We start from the raw sequence: 17082 nt of genomic DNA, 5'->3' as shown, positions 1-17082 counted from the left end.
ACACTATAAGAAACCTGTTAGAAAGTGTGATTATTATCTTCACACACACACAAGTGAATATAATACACTTGTTCTTCATCTTTTTTATTTGGTTTAAGTGAAATCAAATTATTCTTTTCCATATACAAGTGTGATTATTATCTTCACACACACAACAAGTGAATATAATACACTATAAGAAACCTGTTAGAAAGTGTGATTATTATCTTCACACACACACAAGTGAATATAATACACTTGTTCTTCATCTATTTTATTTGGTTTAAGTGAAATCAAATTATTCTTTTCCATATACAAGTGTGATTATTATCTTCACACACACAATACGTGAATATAATACACTATAAGAAACCTGTTAGAAAGTGTGATTATTATCTTCACACACACACAAGTGAATATAATACACTTATAAGAAACCTAATGTAAAAGTGTGTGTATTATCTTCGCAAATAAGATATTCTCAGTATGATAGATTAAGATTATAGGTAATTGTACATGTTATCTAATTAGGATGAATGACTAATATCTTCACAAGATTGCAGCACTGTTTTTATATTGAAGATGTACAGTAAACAAAAACAAAAATTGTACTGATTCTAAACATCAACAATCTTCTCTGAAACGAATTGTACTTATAAGAAACAAAAATTGTACTGTTTTTAAAGAGAAACATTTATTTCTTCTCAGTATCAACGATTATGATTTTATATTACAGATCAGAAACAAAAACAAAAAGATGAAGAAGAAGATGATTATGAAAAAATACCTAAAAATCTTTGAAGTCTCCGTTGATTAGAATGAGCTCAATTTTTACTGAAAATCTTCTCTGAAACGAATTCAATCAGATCAATATAATTGAAAAAACTAATCTGAATATAATTGAACTCCTAATTAAGTATCGAATCACTAAACCTTGCTCTTCTCTAGAATCGAATCATGGTTTTTCTCTCGAATCGAACACTGAACCTTGATCTTCTCTCGAATAAAATATTAAATCACTGAACCTTGATCTTCTCTCGAATAAAATCAGAAATCACTGAACCTTGATCTTCTCTCGAATAAAATCAGAAATCACTAATCTCTACCAATCTCGTAGAAAAAATCATCCTCCCTGTTCTCTCTCTTTTCTCGAATTCTAATAAAATCTCGATTTGTTTTTCAGTTATTAACGAAAAAACAAAATGAAGGTTATTTTTGGAAAAAACAATTTTTTTGGATGACATCATCACTCTTTTTTATTATAATGACCCTCCGTATTATTCTTTTGACCATCTGTTTTAAGTGGGCTCAGAAATTAGAAACTCCTCTCAAGCCCGAGATCATTAGCGTAAAAAAGAGTGAGGTGAGGGTCAAACACTTAATTCCCACAATTTTGACACATCACCTAACCAAGTCTATAAATAGACTATTGATGTAATCGATTAAGACTTACTTTGGTGAGCAGCTTACTAAACACTAAAGATATCTCTCTCTTCCATTTCATTTCCCGTGTGTAATACAATTCTGTTTTTTGATGTTCTGTATTACTCCTAGACACCCAGTAGCTAAGTTAGTATAAGAAGTGCCTATATCATTTATATGATTGGGTATTAAACATACTACTAATGATCATATGCACCGATCATTTGATAACTTTATAAAAAATATCACAAATCACAATAAATACCTTCAATTGAAAAAAGTTTGAAAGGTGGGCGGACATATAATATAGGCCTGACCACAGGCACACCTATTAATAACGCGCCATCAGGCGTACATATTAGCTTCGTTCCATGATGGGGCGTTGATCATAATTCGCCTCACATCCGGCGTGCATAAATTCCACGCTCCACAACGGACGAATAATATGCATACGCTCCATCCAGGCGTGCATAATACCTACGCCCCTCAACAAACGAACGTAATATTTCCGCTCGATCAAATATAGTCCACTACCGTAGCAACACCGACTAAACCCAAAATTTGATTTTTTTTTTTGTTATTTGGTCTTTGGTTTTGATTAAGGCTGCACAAGAGCCGAACCAAAACCGGAGAACCGAACCAGAACCAGAAAAAAGAACCGGTACCGAACCGGAACCGGGATAGCAAGTACAGGGAACGGGAATGGAGAAGGAAACCGGTGTATGACCGGTACACGTACTCGGTTCCTAATGATTCCTGGCCTGTACCGGACCATATATACCGGTCATTATCAGTCGTTGATATTTTGATTACTGTCTAATCATATCCGTTCATCCAAGTTTTAAGAGTCCTAGTAACTATCGAGTAATATATTCTTTTATCATTTTTCTTCATCTTCTTTTCTCTCGCAGCCTCGTCTCTCTTCTTTAACTTAGGGTTGATGTTAATCGTGGGTGGGAGTTGAGATACAGAATTACAAATCTTTTGGTTCAATTCTTCTTCTTCTTCATCACCCGGTTAATATCAGGTACTTATTCTTCCTATTCTGCTTTTTCTATGAAGTAATTGCATGTTTCAATCTCTGTTGGATTGATTTAGGGTTTGAATTGTTAATTTGATTTGAGATTGATTTAGGGTTTTTACTTTTCAGTAAACCCTTGTTCTGTTGATTTAGGGTTCTTCTGAACTTAGATTTCCTTCTTTTACATCACTTGATTGAATTGCAGTATAATTGATGATTTCAATTTCATGATTTTTGTTTAGATTTCAGAGGGATTTTAATTGATTTGGTCTTTCTACGTATTTTTATGGTTTTGGATGAATGGTTTTGGTATAATAATTTGGGTTCCATTAATACGATTGCTTCCTTCATGTTTGATTAATTTGTTAAATGAGATTTAGTTCTTTACAGGGATTAAATGGGTTGCTGGTGGTTGTTATTACAGTGATAGAGATCGAAAGAGTTTGTGAATGTATGGTTTACAGGGAAAGAACATGATGCAGTGAATGGAATAATGAAATTGAAGTGCAGTGAGTTGTAGATAATGGTGTTGATGTTGTGCTGTTAATGAGAGAAAACAATGAGAAGATTGATGTTTCTTCCATTGGTTTGTAGGGAATTTATTGAATGAATGCTTCTTTCATGATTTTTGTAGATAATGGTGTTGATGTTGTTCTTTACAGGAATTAGTTGAATGAATGCTTGTTAACTGATACTCTGATCTATGGAATTGTATAATTTTTTCGTTCACTGCAATTTTAATTATGTAATTAAGATTCTAATTTTCTAATAGGTATAAAAACCCGGTACTGACTTGTACCGGACCGGTGTTACAAGTATAGGTCCAGGTACATGTACAGGTACCGGTTTTCAAAATGAAAACCCGGTCAATTCCAGGTACATGTACCGGGTTCATAAGAAATCCGGACTGTCACGTCCCATGTGGAGCCCTAGTTTTGATCGCACCAGCGCAGTTGCTATTACTGGACGGTCAGGAGCCTCTCTCATCTCATTCTTTTTTGTCCCTTTATAATTAAGTGATTTTATATATTATCTCTTTTGCTTTTATTTATGTGAATTTATGAACCCACTGTATTGCACACAAGTCGTGAGTGCCAAAAACCATTTTTCAGTTAGTTGTACGTAGGCCTGTCAATTGAAGAATATCAGTCGGATATTTAGAAATCCGATATCCGACATGTTAAGCACTACCGGATATTCGATATCCGATAATATCCTATAGGATATCAAAATCAGATATCGATTCCGATAGGCTAAGCTATCGGATATCCGATAGTATCCGGTTATAACAAAAAAGCTTAAAAACCCTTGTAAAACATTTTCATAATTGACATTTATGGGATATTTATCCGATAATATCCGATACTAGACTCGAAATTAGGATAAATTATAAATAAGTTCCTATACTATCGGATATCGGATATTAACATTTCGGATGGGGTCTAATCCGTTTCCGATATGTTAAGGAAGAAATATCCGATAAAATATCCGATCCGATAAAACGGATAAAATCCTATAGGATTTCGAATACTCGGAAACGGATACCGGATATCGGACAAATATTGACAGGCCTAGTTGTACATCTCATGCAAAGGTGCCGTAATTCACGGAAACTGCAATTTATTTGCATAAAAAAGAAAGCAAATATGTTGACAAGCAAAACTTCTATTTGCTCCTCCCACCAGCTTCTAACCGGTATTCAGCGCTCAGACCCAGTTCCCATCATGTCCGCATGTCTGGTCCATTTGTGTTTCCGGGGATATTTGATAAGTCTCCTTGTTTGGTCCAATTGTGTACTGTTTCCTGAGATGGTCAAGAAGTAGGCGCAAATGTTGGAATTTTAAGTTAAAATTATTATTTGAGTGTAAAATTAGTTTTCAAGATTTAAACTCCAAGAGATATGTTTGGGTTAAGCCTTTTCACCATAAGACACCTAGTCATGAATAGGTGTTATGGAGGGTCGTCATCGGTCATGGAGAGTCACCTATCGGTGAAAAGACACCTTGTAGAGTCATCATTGACTCTATATAAACCCATCTCTTAGTTTTGTTTTGTATAGGTTTTTACAAATTTTTGAGAAGAAGAAAAACAAGTTTCCAAGTCATGAGTCAGAGTCATTTAAGAGCACAATAATTATCAACATTCGCTGGCCTAAAAGTATTGTAGTGCTGCTTACTATAAGGCGTGATCGTTGTATCTTGGAAGGCGACATCCGTAGAACCTTGAGCATCGTATGCGGGGATGAATTGTCTTTAAGGAAAGAGGATTACCTCGCCTCGATCAACCAATTTGATAACTCTTTCTAACTCTTTCTTGTTAGTATTTTGTTTGTCGCATGAACAGGATTTCCGAGAAACCAAAATCGCATAATATTTTCAAACAATCTTAAAGACAATTAAATTTCCTGTTCGGTTTCTTGGGAAATCTATTGTTGGTTACTTTCACTTGATTATTGGTTTACTGAACATACATGCACTTGATGGATAGTTTGGTGTTGATGATATATATTGCCATCCTGCCTTACTCACGGTATACATTGCATGTTGTTTTATCTTAACACCGTAAGAAAGCATGATAGTTGGTTTCGTTGAAAGTGCGTAATCAAATCATTCCATGTCTTGTTATTTCTTTGCTTTCTAGAAACGTTGAATCCAAGTATATATATCATATGCATGTACCTAATGTGATGTCGGTCCATGTGCGTAATCAAATCATTCCATGTCTTGTTATTTCTTTGCTTTCTAGAAACGTTGAATCCAAGTATATATATCATATGCATGTACCTAATGTGATGTCGGTCCATGACTCCGTGTCTTGAACTGACAGTAACGTAAAGGCAAAAATATATACTGAAACAGTTGCAATAAAAATCACCAACTGTTCTGAAACTTTTGTGGTGAATTAAGAAACTTGAATGAAAATGGTTGACCTCTCTGTTCGTTGATATTATCTAACCGTCTTTTTGTTTTGAGGTTTGATACAAGGACACAGCAAGTCTCTTCAAGAGGCGCGTCCCTCCGTTCAATTTTCATCTAGATTTGCGGACATTTGTCGCTTCAGGAAATTTGTCCGTTATAATGATTATTATATATACAGGGAGTTTGGGAAGGCATCATTCAATTATTTTGATGATTCAAAAATCACCAATTAATTATTCACTTCGTTACTTTTTAATAGGTCAGTTTCTTTTTTTGAGAAAATTAAGGAAACTAAGAGAACTAATTATTGAAAGTGGTCATCTAGACACTTGTCAATAAAAGAAATGAAGTGAAATGGTCTACATAACACTTGTCAGCCAAAGAATAAGTGAAATTGTCCACATAACACTTGTCACCAAAAGAAGTTAAAAGAAAAATGACCCCAAAAAATTAAAGTAACATTTGACTTTTCCGATTAGAAAACTAACCTATTTTTTAAAAATATTTATTTATACAAACTGCCCTATTAAAAAGTAGCGGAGGGAGTATGATGCAACCTCATCAGTTGCCATTGTGTGTACAAATTATGTGTTGATAATCAGTCACAGAGACCACATGTAAGTACTCTATGTGTTTTCTTCTTTTATTTCCATTTTATTAAGTGGAGAAGATGCGCGGGAAGCAGCCGAAGAAAATGCAAACTGCAATTGATATTCTCTCCACTACATACTTCTCTTCCGTATCGATTGGAATGATTGATGGGAATTTCCCCAGTTGTATCCGTTTGTCAGAATGAATGCAACAACGCATCTTTCTAAATATCTGGGTTTGATTTGTTAAATCTAAGTACCAGATCTGTGTCCGTTCGTGGACAGGTTGACATAAATGAGAAACGGATGGCCATTGGAAAATGGATAGATCAATCTTTAAAAGAGTTGGTAGGTTCATGACATTTTACAATGATCATAAAATGTGGGGGAGAAGGGATTGGAATTAGGTTCCATGGATGGCAGTGACTGAGGACGTACAATGATGCAGTGTGTTTGATAGGATCCAAGCAATTAACCTCTTAAGTTAATGATCTATCAATGGATCTGAAAACACTTATCTATGATGAGTGGCGTCAACAGTACGAATGAGATATCGGTCAAATGCTAGTAACCTGGTTGAGAGTTGGCATGGTAGTTGGTACGATTTTATATTCCCCTTATCACCGTAGTGCATATTTGTTTCTCAAATTATTTCATGATTGTGTACAACCATGAAATGTGGGGGAATGGAGATTGCCTGATGACACTGGAAAAATCTTTCTAAGTGTAGGGAATTGGATTGGAATATTTTGATCGGTACTAACATCCATGGCATTAAGTCATTTGGGTTCACCAATGACCTCATCGGAGCGAATGACTGGTTACGATATCCAGAATCACAACTTTTCATTTGGAAAAGGAAGTATGATTCCTGTACCATTAATTTGGGTTGGTACAGGTGACCGTACATACTGTCTTGTAGTAAATGTTGTCTTGTAAAGTAGATTTTCAAGTGGGGGTTTCTACTGTTACCATCCATTGGTATTATGACTATTGAGGAATAGCCATAAATGGTTAAGATTTTCTAAGGAAATCTTAGTGACAGTATAAAATTGAACAAGTTCAATCGTTACAATTTTACTGAAGACATTGGAATAACGAATTGAATTTTAATTTGGCACCTATCTAGCTAAGCAGAAAGCTAGTCGATGAATATTAAACCAGTGCACTGTGCTCCACAAGACCGTGGGGTGGTTATCATTAAAAGGTAGTTGTAATGATAAATTCATCGAAATGTGGGGGGTGCCTAGAACGGTGTTATGATACGTTCCTATAAATATGAGGTCCACGTAATACCATAAAGCAATGACTCTCAAATGCGCGCATCTAAAAGAAATAGTGTTTGAGAATGGTATTAAGTCGCGACAATATGGATACAAATTCTAGAGAGAGTTTATAATTGCATTATCGAGGGGAATGGGCTTATAGCCTTACTAAAGAGTAAGTTGCGGCGGTAATCCAACCTAAGCGATTGGAGATCTCATGATCTAGGTCCAAAAGGGCAAACTAAGTTGTGACTAACTCGCCAGATAACACTGAAAGAGATTTCCTCTTTCCCATTCCTATGATAAGAGTCAGTGTTGCCTGTCACGTAAGAGGTTGAGATTTTCTCTTAGAGCAAGTCTTATGGTGGAAGAGTTCCATCTTCCACGCCACCTCAGCATTTGGAACCGTGGATGGAAGTGCAAGTGTAGTGGTGGAATAGTGAAAACGCTATTCTTAATAGCGCTAAAAAAAACAATATTCTTTATAGCGTTTTTTTCTCAGCCGTTAGATTTCAACAACTCATCCTAAATCTACGGACAAAAAAAACGCTATTCTTAATAGCGTTTTCTTAGCGCTATTAAGAATAGCGTTTAACACTATTCTTATTGGCGTTCAGATGGATTCCACGAACCCTTCCACGAAACGGTGGAACCTTGCTTGGATTTTCTGTGGAAAACCCCAACTTGGAAGCCATTAGTTCCACACTTGGAATAGGTTGGATTACACCATAAAACTTGCTCTTAATGATTCCTATAGCTTAGTCTAACTGAGAAAAGTATGGAAGGATACTTTCAAATAGGAGATCACCTATATGAGTGAGAAGTGGGTCCGCTTCTATGATAACTTTAAAGGCTAGGTTAATCTAGAGCACTCATAGAATTCCAAGAACGTTCAGGGCCGAAATGAACACAACCGAGAATTTGATGATTATAAGGAGATATAATATGTGAGATCTATTGTATCGATTTACACCAACGGCTGACAGTTCAACGACATCGCGTCCACTGATTGGCCAGTAAATCCGGTAGATCTTCACTAAGTTTGGTTCAAAGCCAAAAGCTACCATTTACCGATGCATTATATTTTCTGCTTGTGCTCTTAGAAGTTTTAAGTGTTGTTGAGTCCGTATTTTCACTCATGTGGGGGATTGTTGGAATTTTAAGTTAAAATTATTACTTGAGTGAAAATTAGTTTTCAAGATTTAAACTCCAAGAGATGTGTTTGGGTTAAGCCTTTTCACCATAAGACACCTAGTCATGAATAGGTGTTATGGAGAGTCGCCATTGGCCATGGAGAGTCACCTATTGGTGAAAAGACACCTTGTAGAGTCACCATTGGCTCTATATAAACCCATCTCTTAGTTTTGTTTTGTATGAGTTTTTAAAAGTTTTTGAGAAGAAGAAAAACAAGTTTCCAAGTCATGAGTCAGAGTCATTTAAGAGCATAGTAATTGTCAACATTCGCTGGCCTAAAAGTATTATAGTGCTGCTTACTATAAGGCGTGATCGTTGTATCTTGGAAGACGACATCCGTAAAACCGTGAGCACCGTATGCGGGAATGAATTGTCTTTAAGGAAAGAGGATTACCTCGCCTCGATCAACCAATTCGATAAATATTTCTAACTCTTTCTTGTTAGTATTTTGTTTGTCGCATGAACAAGATTTCCGAGAAACCGAAATCGCATATTATTTCCAACAGCAAATGGGTATTAGTAGCACGACTACGAAAGTATGAACTTCCCTAGAGTCATTAGACAGAATTTGTTGTGGGAGATTACGTAATTGTTTTCTCTACTAGCTACAAATGAGACTGATTTTCTGTTGTTTTTCTTTTCTTTTTCGACTGAGTGATGCATATCAAGCAACTGGGTGCTACAATCTTTTGTGCTCGAGATTTGTACAAACAAACAGTAAGATAGCAATTGGAGCTGCAATATCTCCGGTTTCATCATTCGCATGCAACCAATATGACATAACTGTTCTCATATGGAAGGTTTGTACATTGCCCATTTTTTTCTTTGTCTACTTTGTAATTTCAATTCAATTAATATATGTTGCTGACTTGATTGCTGAATATCAATGCTATTCTTACACCACTCTGACACTGGATTTTGCAGGATCCCAAGTTAGGAAACTGGTGGTTAGGGATAGGGGAAAACACATTAGTCGGTTATTGTCCAGCAGAGTTGTTTACGCACTTGGCTGATCACGCAACAATGATAGAATGGGGTGGTGAAATGGTGAATACACGTTGGAATGGCGAGCATACGAAAACCCAGATGGGATCAGGTCATTTCGCAGAATCCGGATTCGGCCAGTCCGGCTATTTCCGAAATCTACAGGTTGTTGATTCAGATAATAGCTTAAGTACAGCTGAAAATATCTTAACACTTGCTGAGAATACTAATTGTTACAGCATCAAAAGTTCTTATAGTAGTGAATGGGGAATACATTTTTACTTTGGTGGACCAGGAAAGAATCCCCAGTGCCAATAACATTATCAAATTCTGTTTTAGAATCAAGTGTATTATTCTCCTCCTCCATTTTTTTTCCCTTCTACTATACTAATTTACTCCTTCCGTACCTAATATATAGGCGGAATTTTCAATTTTTCTTGTACCACTATATCGGCGGAGTCCAAATTTCAAAACGATATTTTACTTATATTACCCTTATTTATTTGCTTGCGAATCATCACAATTGAGTATATGTCTCTAACATTGGAAATATAATTAAGGGTAAAATAGGAAAAACATAGAAATGTATAAAATCAAAAAAGTTTCTTAATCTAAGAGAATTGGTCCCTCCGTCTATATATGTGGTACGGAGGGAGTATTTATTTAGTCGTTCTCCCACTAAAGCATTTCAAGGTCAACGTAGGAAACTGCAGTGAGATTTCTTCATTTATTAATTAAAATTAATCTGTCAATTGTTATAAAAGTCTTTGGCTTTTGTAGGATCGAGCAAGAGAGAGGAGAGCATACGCGGAAGCATAAACGACTACATTGATAATCAAATTCGGTGTACATTCTCTCATGGCTTAACAACCTCCTTATAGTCTCACGAACTTGACAATCACTCAAAGTACTTTCCTAATAAAAACAAACTCTAAATAAAGCACACTTCTGGAAACATAAAGAAACTCTAAACATAGTAAAACTCTAAATATAGAAACCGAAAAAACTTGCTTCTCAAGTTAGCTCCAACTTCCAAATACCGCACAGTGTGTCAACGGTGTATGTTGATCCAACTTGACTGCGTCAACTGCAGCACTTTGTAAGACTTCCAAGTTTCTGCCACAAACCTTCACACTTCTTTTCTTTTCAAGATTCTCTCACAATCTTTCCCTTGTTATGCTTCTGCCACAAGCAATAACTAACACAAAGTCTGCCACACTTTGTAAGACTTCTAAGTTTCTGCCACAAACTCTTCAATCTCTATGTTTGAGCTTAACATGATACCATCCACCCAACTTACCTTGTCATTATAAGTCTCTGAATTCGATCAACTTAATCAAATTGTACCAGTCCTGACTGCAATACCAGCTTTGACCTCCATCAAACTGTACCAGTCCTCTTGACTGCAATACCAACTTTGATCCTCTATCAAACTGTACTAATCCTCTAACTGCAATATCAGCTTTGATCCTATTGCGTCTATTTCGAATCCATGACTTAACCCTTCGAATCAACCTCTCACCCAAAGCTTCTTCACCTTCTAAAATCAACCAATGCTCTGCCACAGCAACCCTTGCTTACTACCTCAACAATCATCAAATCTGTTTTCTGCAACGCCTTTGCCAGAAAAGTATCACACTTGTTCGCTGTTATAAACATTTTCGTCACACTTACTGTCACATTTACTGTAACAAACTTCTGTAACAGTCAAAAACTGTGACACTTTTTTCTGTCACTATTCACTGTAATAAATTTCTGTAAAAATTTGTAACTGTTCAACTGTGACAAATACTCAGCCATGCTTCTGTATCTTCAATCAATGCTTTTTTTTTTTTTTTTTTTACGAACCTTGTGACCATCTTCTTTTCACTACAGTTCCTTGCCAACGCTGAAATCAAACACACCCGTGAAATCTAGGGCAGCAATGGTACGCCCCTGGTTTCTCGAGTTGTATCACTTCCATCAACAGATAATTAAGCCGTGCCTTCCTTGTTTTGCTCTCGGTTCCATCTTCTTCTTAACTCTCTGTTTTGTCGAGCTCCTTCAATACCAGCAGACCATCATCATCTTGACAAATCAACAGAAATAATCTGCAAACAACGACAGTAACCCTTGTATTCTCGGCATCCTGTTCTGTCCAAACTTGAGCAACTGATCATAACCTAATCTTCTTTCTTCCATTATTGATCACAACTCCTTGTTGCTTTCGAAATTTTCTCAAAAATCTTTGACCAAACTTCCTTTCCTCATGGACTCAGAAGCTTACAATCCTACCAGCAAAATAACAAATCAAATTTGTTTTAACAGCCGGCAACCGTACCTGGTTCTTACCTGATGTTAAGGTAATCTCGAGCTCCAGGGAATCCTAATTCTTTCCTCATTCAGTTGCCTCCATCAGAACTATCTCGTTTCACCATTAATCTCCCATCACAAGTTGCTCTTCTCGATTCCAGGCTCAGGCTCAGTCTTTCCCTTTTTTTTTAATAAAATTCTCATTTATACCCTAGGGAAAGTCCCACACGAACACGAATTCACAAAGACTACGGCTTCACAAAGATTACAGGTCATACGCCATCTTCCAGCTAACAATATCCTCAGAACTTTGCGGCTTGCGCAACTTTTTTTTTAATATCTTGAACCCTAGTGACGAAACAAACTAACACGACCTAACAGACCTTCGCACAATATTTTTTGAACACGAAACAATTCTTCACTGAAAAACTTATCAATCTTCTCGAACTCTATCTCCTCTCGTCACTCTTCCTCTCACCTTGCTCTGATACCAAATGTAGGATCGAACAAGAGAGAGGAGAGCATACGCGGAAGCATAAACGACTATATTGATAATCGAATTCAGTGTACATTCTCTCATGAGTTAACAGCCTACTTATAGTCTCACAAACTTGACAATCACTCAAAGTACTTTCTTAATAAAACAAACTCTAAATAAAGCACACTTCTAGAAACACAAAGAAACTCTAAACATAGCAAAACTCTAAATATAGCAACCGACACAACTTGCTTCTCAAGTTAGGTCCAACTTCCAAATACCGCACAGTGTGTCAACAATGTATGTTGATCCAACTTGACTGCGTCAACTGCTGCAGTTGATCCACTTGGACTGGATCAACATCTTGGTTTAACTTCCAACAGCTTTTGTTAAGCTATATACCCGCATGTAGGATAAACCTTAATTAGTCGTCCATTGTTTTATAACTTTTTATATCGGGAAAGGAAACTTCTATTTTAAAAAAATTACTCTGATAAACATGAGATATATTCCTTAAGTATCCTTGAATTTGTTTTACGTAGACTCTACAAAAGATCCATAGTTGATCAAAAAAAAAAAAATACAGAAGATCCACTGAATATGTACGATCAGGATTTAATGTGCTTTTCTAACCCCTTTCACCTTCCTTTCTTCTCTCTATTCACGGTACGAACTCCATTAAATTTAAACAGAAAAACTTCTGAAAATCTGATCTTTAAAAAGAAAAATCTTCATTAACCTAGACTACCAAGTCAAATTAAAACGTCATTTATAACTGATTCAAACCTACTACAGAAATCCAAATTAAGTCTTCTCAAACACATGAGATTTATCTTGGTATAACCCTAAAGAAAAATTTAACTGCAGCGTCTTTCAATTTGATTGTTCACCTTTATTATCTTCACACTAGATCACCTCTATCGCGAAAATTAAGGCCACTAATTTTGAGGAAATTTTAATGAATGATTTTGCTCTAATTGTTATTATTATTATAATCTTTAAGAGCATCCACAGTGGGCGAGTATAACCAAAAATTTGGGATGAGATCGTAACACAGTGGGACGGAGTAAAGATCAAATCCCAACCAAAGATCAAATTCCAGACCAAATATGGTCGCGACCAAATCCCAAATTGTAATATAGTCGGGCGTAAATTTAAAGTACGCTTGTTGCTGGGCGTAAATTTAAAGTACGCTTGTTAACGGGCGTAAACCAAATTTACGTATGTTGGTGGGGCGGAATTTAAATTTACGTTTGTTGCGGGCGTAACATAAATTTACGCCTGATGAGACGGACAGCAGAATTCCGCGCGTTGCCAGGCGGACACCAAAATTCCGCCTCTCTGGGGCGGACACCAAAATTCCGCCCCTCTCAAACGGACTTTTTTTGATGAAAGAATTCTTCTTCTTCCTTCTTGAATTAACATTTGTCTGTTAATTAGAAGAAGAATATTGTATTGAGAATGAGTCCAGAAAAGATCAAATGGAGAAAAGGTTAAACGAAAAGATGGCTATAAAAAGGTGCACAAGACAGTGGGGGATGAGTGAGTGGTTGAGAGCATATTTATTAGAAGATGCCACCACGAGATTCATGAGGAAAAGTGGAGATGAGAGTAGGTTACTGACTGTCTGTTTTATATGTCTTTTTTTAGGGTTTTTAATTTTTGTGCCTGCTGTTGATGCTCTCTCTTTTGGCAATTTCTTCCAATTGGAGGATTCTTGATTCTATAATTTCTACTCTCTTTCTCTTGCTCCTAAAAGTTCTCATGTACTTTTTCTTTCTGAGAATTTTCTTGCAACTGCTATCAATCCCTTCTATTACAAACGGCCAAAAACCTAACACATATTCTCTCAGTGGGAGAAGGTTGCACTTGCTCCTCCTCACTCTCAACCCCAATATCTTTTTCTTTCTTTTGTGTGATCATTGTGCCTAAATGGTATCCAGGATGACACATTCTCAATACAATATTCCTCTCTGGGGCGGAAATTTTGGATACGCCCGTCTCAGGCGTAAAAATATTTTACGCCTGACAAATTCATCACGCGGACAGCAGATGTCCGTCCGTACAATTCATCACGCGGACACCAGATGTTCGCCCGTATGATATCACACGTGCTGTGTGACCGTGTTTAACTCGGGCGGAATTTATTTTTACGTTTCTTCGAGCGGTCATTTGGAATCCGTCTGATCAACGGGCGGAATTTAAGATTCCGCCCCATACGAAACGTAATTTATATTTACGCTCGATAACAGACGTGATTTATATTTACGCCCGTTTGAAACGTAATTTATAATTCCGCGCAGAAATGAAACGTAACTAATACTTCCGCCCGTCTTCATGCGTAAAATTGTTTTACGCGCGACCAAATTTGGTCTTCTCCCCATAACGTCACAATACAGATTAAACTCATTTTGTACGATTGAATAATAGAAAATAGAAAGAAAAAAAAACAGGTTTTTGTGATGGGTTCCTGAGTTTTTCATGAATCTATCAATGGCAGAAGGGAAGATATTAAAAATGGAGATGAAGGTTGTTGTGAGTTAAAAACGGAGAAGAATGAGATATTAAAGGAAATAAGAGCGGATATTAATGAGGAGAGAACGTCTGAATTTCCTTTTTTTAATTATCTTTCTAAGGGTATCAGCGGAATATTAATCTCACATATAGAGAAAGTAAAATAATTTTTATCTTAAATATGGGATTTATATTCCCCATATACTTTTAAGATGATTATGTCCCTGTTAACTTGTATACCCGTATACAAGTTAACAGGACCCAAAGTTTTTTATTTTTGTTCTGTTGAGATTAGACTTTTGGTCTTAAATTCAGCTTAGGAGTTGGGATTTGGAAGAGAAGAATCTTTCTCAAAGCACACCCCAAGCAATGTAGTTAATATCGGATATCGGTTTATCTCGGCCAGGACCGATACACTGGTACGACTTTATATCGGGGATATTATCGTTCAAATATCGGTTCCAAATTTAGACACTATAATTATATAGCTACCATCAATTTTATCAAAAAACACAAGAGTAACTTCAATAACTTTAAAGTTCACTACCTAAAATGATAAATAAACAAGTTCTAACTAGAAACAGGAGAGTAACTTCAACAACTTAAAAGTTTACTGCCTAAAATGGTAATTAAACAAGTTAAAAGTTCAAACAAAAAACAGGAGAGTACCTTCAACAACTTTAAAGTTTACTACCTAAAATGGTAATTAAACAAGGATATTACAGTCTTATTCAAAATCATACGAGTAACTATTGATATCATCATCTTTAGTAACTCCATTAGCTCCATCAAGTAGTCCATAATCTGTGTCTAGCATCAATTGATCAGTATCATATCCATCGTACTCAGAGTCGGTTGGGTAAGTAGACTTACTTCGAGAGCTACATGCACCTCTACTACCAACTGGACGACTTTCTTCACCAAGAATATCTTGCAAATCATCCAAAGTTATTATCACCTTCTACCGCAAAGTCTTCCAAGTTCTGTGGATCCAACCATTCATCATTTTCATCATGCTCATCAAGAAAAATAGGATCACGAAATATCCACGATATATCGGCCGATACGGTTAATATCGGACGATATTATCGCCAAGATATCGTATCACCGATACAATGCTTATCCTACCGCTCCAATACCGATATCCGAAATATCCCCGATATCGGCCGATGTTGACTACACTGACCCCAAGCAAGATAATGTGGGTTTCTGTTTGTTGATGGTATTGTAATGCATTCCAAGTACATTTATTAATGAGTTTAGTGCAAACTGCATAGCATTAAAAGGGATTTTCATTTTGAACTTTGAAGTATTGGGGACATCCCACATACCAACACTTGCTTTAAATAAGACCTTAGCTTCGGACAATTCAATATGTTATCTCCTAACATTTATTGGAAGCAAGTTAAGCACCCCCTCTTTTAAGTTTTTATGTTTTCTTGAAAACAAAAGTTATATTAAAGTGGAAAACATGTACAACCCAGGGAAAGATTCCCCTCTTTTTCTTTTAAGTTTTAACTAAGAGATATTAATTAAGCGAGATACTAATTAATCGATAAATTAATAATTATTAATTTATATACCAACCAAAAAATATGTAATTTGATTTTTTGAATTCTAAAATCGGTTTTAAACATGAACATAAACATTTATATATTAATTAATATCTTATTAATTTATAGATAAATTTAACTTTGATCAAAAAATAACATAGGTTTAGGCAATTTGAATGAACATTTAGATGGTGATATCAGTAAGACTTAGAAAATTTTATCAAAAAGTTGGGTTATCGCAATTCAGTGAACGTTAATATGTCGTGAATATCTAGAATATAAAACGAAGTTACGCAATTGTTACTGATGAAGAGATAATTGAGAGTGTTATGGGAACTGATAAAGATGGGAAAAAAGATGATGAAAGTTCTACAATAGATCCCCTTCATGAAACGAGATTGTTAAGCGACAATCACACTAAATAATTTCTCACTGGGCTATGAGAAACAACACTACACATTCTTACGGTGATAAGAAAAATTCGTTTAGTGTGATATTAATTTTAACAAAAAACAGAAGACAACTAATTTATTTTTCTAGAAACCTTTATAAAACATTAGTGTATTGAATATACATATATATGTATTGTGGGTTATTAATTTATATTTCATATGGAATCTACATAAATAATCAAAAATATATTAATTTAGTATAATTTTAGCGAATTATTAATTTGGCACGTTGTCCCTAACTGGCTAAAAATATTATTTAAATAATCGAGTATTAATCAATGGAGTTTCTACTGTATATCTATCCACGAATTGAATCTAATGCCCCCTTTTGAAACCTCCCTTGATTACTAATTAAGAGGAAGTTGGGGACCTAGTTAGCAATACGGGATTCGGCATACGTACGGAACGGCGTTTCAGACA

The 17082-nt window shown here is 35.8% G+C and overlaps 1 protein-coding gene and 1 long non-coding RNA gene across 2 annotated transcripts; both read left to right on the top strand.

Annotated features, from left to right (window-relative positions):
* The first annotated feature begins 2266 nt into the window (after positions 1-2266).
* Positions 2267-3151, top strand: LOC113319137. The gene is made up of 2 exons (XR_003345154.1): positions 2267-2428; positions 2813-3151. It is a non-coding gene; the product is annotated as an uncharacterized LOC113319137 (long non-coding RNA).
* Positions 3152-8152: 5001 nt separating this feature from the next.
* On the top strand, positions 8153-9733 carry LOC113319136. The gene is made up of 2 exons (XM_026567412.1): positions 8153-9189; positions 9314-9733. The coding sequence occupies exons 1-2, from the start codon at positions 9001-9003 to the stop codon at positions 9689-9691; spliced, it is 567 nt and encodes a 188-aa protein (XP_026423197.1). The 5' UTR covers positions 8153-9000; the 3' UTR covers positions 9692-9733.
* Positions 9734-17082: the final 7349 nt, after the last annotated feature.

The sequence above is a fragment of the Papaver somniferum genome, chromosome 10, assembly GCF_003573695.1.
Source record: "Papaver somniferum cultivar HN1 chromosome 10, ASM357369v1, whole genome shotgun sequence".
In the NCBI taxonomy this organism is placed as follows: Eukaryota; Viridiplantae; Streptophyta; class Magnoliopsida; order Ranunculales; family Papaveraceae; genus Papaver; species Papaver somniferum.
The sequence above is the reverse complement of the archived record's forward strand: the minus strand, read 5'-3'. Positions and strand labels throughout refer to the sequence as shown.